This window comes from Halyomorpha halys, unplaced genomic scaffold (genome assembly GCF_000696795.3).
Source record: "Halyomorpha halys isolate HHAL.00 unplaced genomic scaffold, Hhal_1.1 Scaffold89.1, whole genome shotgun sequence".
In the NCBI taxonomy this organism is placed as follows: domain Eukaryota; kingdom Metazoa; phylum Arthropoda; class Insecta; order Hemiptera; family Pentatomidae; genus Halyomorpha; species Halyomorpha halys.
This window is the reverse complement of record NW_027111267.1, coordinates 617,479-622,705: the sequence shown is the minus strand read 5'-3', so window position 1 is coordinate 622,705 and position 5,227 is coordinate 617,479. Positions and strand designations below refer to the sequence as shown.

At 27.7% G+C, this 5,227-nt stretch overlaps 1 protein-coding gene across 1 annotated transcript in view; it reads left to right on the top strand.

The window, feature by feature from the left end:
* The window catches only part of LOC106677164 (cytosolic carboxypeptidase 2), a 67,004-nt gene that overhangs the window by 27,461 nt on the left and 34,316 nt on the right, over positions 1 to 5,227 (top strand). The window contains exon 4 of the mRNA XM_024359689.2: positions 4,603 to 4,823. Within this exon, the coding sequence (XP_024215457.1) occupies positions 4,603 to 4,823 (221 nt within the window). The remainder of the gene's footprint in view (positions 1 to 4,602; positions 4,824 to 5,227) is intronic.

Sequence of the window (5,227 nt, the reverse complement as noted above, 5' to 3'; positions counted from 1 at the left end):
TTATAGTTAAAATCATTTAAAGTAAAGTAAATTTGCTAAAATATGAGCCCTAATAGAGCTATTCACGTTCGATAGCTCTCGAGATATAGCTTTTTAAAAAATAACATTTCATAAAAAATGCACTGAAAATTGTGAATTTATTTTGAGAAATTATATACATATAAATAGTTGACCATTTAATTTAAAATATGAAAAAGATGGTGAAGGTTGCGGTCAAAAATAAAAAAATAAATAAATAGGGATAATAAATTGTTGAAAAATATTTTGTTTTTTTTTAACGTAACCCTCACCATCCTCTTCATGTTTAGAGAAATCTTTATCTTTTTTAATCATTCGACGTACAGGTGTTTATTAGCACTCAAATTGAAATTAGTTTAATATACTATATAGTAGTTCATGACATTTAGCTTCGTAGGAGTAGTAGTTTTTCTGATATTTAACGTTTTTTATTTATCCTCACTATTTATAAATTATACATATTCCAGTTTGACGTAATTAAAACCTAAATATATTTTTCCTTAAAACAGCCAACTAGAAATAATAAACCTAATATAAGGATCATCTAAAGTAGAATAAATTAGTTAATATATGAGCCCTATTAGACATTATATTATTTTATCATCATGTTATTTTATTTATTTATTTTTCATACAGATAGTTTGATTATGTTCATCTTGTTTATTCTTTTGTTTGTATACATTTTAAAAGAGTTGTTTTTATTATTTTATTTTTTTATTATAGTATGTATGAGATCATTCATCACTATTACCTATTGCCCACAACTGTGTGGCAGATTGTAATATCTATCAATAAATAAATCTATCAATTAAAAAAATATATATGAGCCCTATTAGAGCCATTTACGTTCAATATCTCCAGAGATATAGTTTTTTAAAAAGCAACATTTCATAAAAAATGTTCTGAAAAATCAGTAGTTAGTGACTTTATTTTGGGTAAACTATATCTCAAGAATCATTAGACGTACAGATGTCTATTAGCACTCAAATTAAAGTTAGTTGAATGTACCTTACAGTCCTTATGATATTTATCTTCGCAGGAATAGTAGTGTTTTATGATATTTAACAAAATAAATACACATATTGATAAATGTCATTAATTACTTCATAGTCCATTAAACTAGCTTTAATTTGAGTGCTAATAGACATCTGTACGTCGATTGTTTTTTGAGATATAGATTTCTCAAAATAAATTCACTAACTACTCATTTTTCAGTGCATTTCTTATAAAATGTTGCTTTTTAAAAAGCTATATCTCGTGAAACATTGGACGTAAATAGCTTGATTATGGCTTATATTTTTAAAAACGTACTTTATTTTAAATGATGTTCTCTTAGGTTTTCTACTGTTGTTGGTAGTTTTAAAGATATAAGAGGACCGAAAATAAAATTAATTATTTTTCACGTTTTGAAACAGCCGTCATTTTTGATTCCCACTACCTATACTTGGTAGACTCATCAATTTTGACTAGTAACTATACATTGTTTTCATTAAAGTTATCAACAATTGCGGTCAAACAACTGATATTTTTTTTTCCAACTGGGTCATACTATACCAATCTATCAGTACTAACCCTTTTCAATCAATTTGACACTGTTTATACCCTCTTCTTCGGCGATGGATACACCACCACCGAGAATTGACATTAATTCAGAGTAAGCAAGTATTTTCGTCGTAACAACACTCCGTGGCTTTAATTGCAAAATGCCCTAACGAAATTTTTTGTTTCTATTTTTTTGGCAAAACTTGCTCAACAGATGGCCTACGTCAAAGGCAAAACAGAAACATTATTTATAAATTTAAGCCTGTTTCTTTTTTTGTTTATCCTCACTATTTATAAATTATACATTTTCAATTTGACGTAATTAAAACCTTAAGAAAATGTTTAGAAACTTTTCCTCTACTCTAGCGTGTTGTTATTTTCGCTTTAAATTTTTATTTTTATTTGAAAGGAAAAGGCTGGTTAACTATTGAAAAAATAATAGGGGTATTCATGATGTGTGAAACGTAAAATGTTTTACCATGTTAAATATTATAAGTCTAAGATTGTGAGCAGCCATATTTAAATTCATATTAAATGCATAAGGGCTTCTAGAAGATTTTCGGATTTTATAACCTTTCGTTCGAAAACTTCATGTTATTGTTTACTTTAAAGTTTTGATTAAAGTAATTTATTACAAAACGCCTAAATTAGGTAAAAAGTTAAAGTTGTGTGAAAGTTTGACTACTGAGTGTCTTGTTGATCTTCTAACTTGTGAGGAAGAGAATCAAGATGAGCTAATTGACAACTGTCATTATATTATTATTATTGTCATAGAATGCTTTATTAGTTTTAAAAACATCCAAAACAAACTACGAGCAAGTAATACTACATTGCTTGTTCCTACAACAAAAAAAATGGTGACGAGCTCAGCTGGTCTCTTGTGTGACGTCATTCTCCATTTAACAGACCTTGTAACAGACTCTGAACCATGTTATATGTTATATCGTTTTAACATGGTGAAAGAAGGAAATATTTATCCATTTAACATGAGTTTTTCCATTTAACAAGCTTTAACGTGTTAAACTAAAGATCATGAATACCCCTAATATCTTCTCCAAAAAAAAAATCATAATTTTAACGGGAGTTTAAAGAATCTAAATAACTATAGTAGAAACCATTTTGTTTAATAATCGAAGTTTATCCCATTTAAGTCTCAAAACAATTTATTTTTCTTCATAAATCCGACGTTTCGGCCAATTGGGCCATCCTCAAGGACAATCTTAAATACAATTTCAGAACCATATCGATTTAAAAAAATATTATACAGGCTATTCTGCCCAGGTCTATAACTTCAGTCCAAAATTTTGTCAATTCTTCACATTAAATTAAAACTTTTCATCACAGTCAATTTACACTATTATACTTTATCACAACAATATTTGTAACCTGAAATTTTAATTGTAAGTAATTTTCACTGAAATTACTAACCTAGGCCGAATAGCCTGTATACAATTTTTTAAATTTATGTATTTCTAAAATTGGATTTAAAATTGCCCTTGAGGATGGCCGAAACGTTGGGCTTATAAATAAAAATTAAATTGTTTTGAGACCTAAATGGGATCTTAGATATATTAGGCTAAATATATTTTTTCCTTAAAACAACTAACTACAAAACCTAATATAAGAATCCTTTAAAGTAGAATAAATTTGTCAATATATGAGCCCCAATAGAGTTTATTGTTAAATAATTATATATTGTTGTTATATAGTGTATTATTGTTATATAGTTATAATATTATATAAGTCTATTTAGTTCAATAGCTCCTGAGATATAGTTTATTTAAAAAGCAACGTTTTATAAGAAATGCACTGAAAAATCAGTAGTTAGTGAATTTATTTCGGGAAAACTATATTTCAGGAATCATTATGAATTGAATTAAATTTTGATTTCTAGTTGTTTGGGTAAATTCTTAAAATAGCTTTTCATAAACCAAACTTTTTTCCAAATAACAAAAAATTAATATCTTGAGAATTTATTTTTCCAAATATCTTGAAAACTACTACTCTTACGAAGATAATATAAACTACTTTATAATGTACAATAAAGCTAGCTCTAATTTGAGTACTAATAAACATCTGGATGTCTAATGGTTCCTGAGTATAGATTTTTCAAAATAAATTCACTGAGTTCTAATTTGGAGGAGTGGGGATGGCAGTTATGCCACAATAACGATAATAATTTGTAAAGTAAACATAGTAAAAAAGTATTTAAATTAGGTGAACAATAAATGATAATATACATAATAGGGGAGAAGAAATATTAAAAAAAAAAAAGCAGATAGAAAAACAAAGGAAAAGTAAAGTATAAAATAATGGGATACAATGTGTGTAAGTAATTAAGACACAAAATATACCAAATGAGCGGGGATACAGAAAAGTGTAAAATATAATAGAAAATTAATAATAAAGTAATTAATATAAGTACACTTAAGAAGATAAGACATGAATATAAATTAAAAGATAGATACATGAATATAAATGAAACAGGGAGGATAGTGAATATAAAAATTAAAAATAAATCAATAAATTTATAAAAAAAAATTAAAAAAAGAAATTAAAAAAAAAATATAATGTAAATGTAAATTTACTCTTCTTTGAATGATGTTCTATTAAGTTGTTTAGTGTTGTAGGTATTTTTAATGTTATAGAGCTCGGAATAAAAAAATTATTTTTTAACGTTTTGAATAGCCGCCATTTTTATTGCCCCTACTTATACTTGGCAGACTCATTAATTTTCACTAGTAATTATACATAGTTTTCATTAAAGTAATCAAATAATTAGGGTGAAATAACTGCATTTTTTCTCCTCTTGGGCTCTTGTACTGCAGCAGTAACCTGCAACTTCCATATTGATGAATTGTTCGCTACATGGCATCGCTGGAGGCACATAAGTACATCTTAAATCACAAAAGTCTATAATTTGCGTATAAATTATTTAAAAAAATTATTTTTAATAGATTAAGAAAAAATATATTGGTTATGATTAAAAAAATTATTTAAAAAAGTGTACTAGGTGATAATAACCGGTTATTAATTGACCAGTTTAGCAGGTCTACGAGCCGATGTAACGTACTCAGCCCGCAGCCTGCCAAAGAGCACGACCTCAGGTTCGAGTCTCGCTTCGAGTCTGGCAACCTTTCGAGGGCGATCAAGATCACCGAGTACTACTACCAGCTCTATCTCAGGACCGATCTCTACACCAACCGCCATTGCCAATGGTTCTACTTCATGGTCGAGAATATGAAGAAGAACGTACAGTACAGGTAATTTTTTAAATATATTAGAGCAGGAAGGATTTATCTTCAATGATGTTACCTGGTTTAAATTTTATCAATGCTTCATAATACAAATTCTTCGAAGAACAACATTCCATATCTTTAAAAAAAAAAATTAATAGAAAATCATTTAAAGTAGAGTAAACTTGCTAATATGTGAGCACTAATCAGAGATGGGCAAAAATTAGCTATAGTTGAATCTAATAACTACTTTTTATCCATCTCTGGTCCTTTTTTTTTTCATGTTTAATTATTTATCTTTTTATTTAATACCAGATTGACCTGGTGGGCCTTACATGGTTGATATAGCAGTTACATTTTTTTTAAATTGATTATGGGGGGGGGGTCTCGTACAAAAGACACCCCTAACTATATACAACCTGTTATAAATA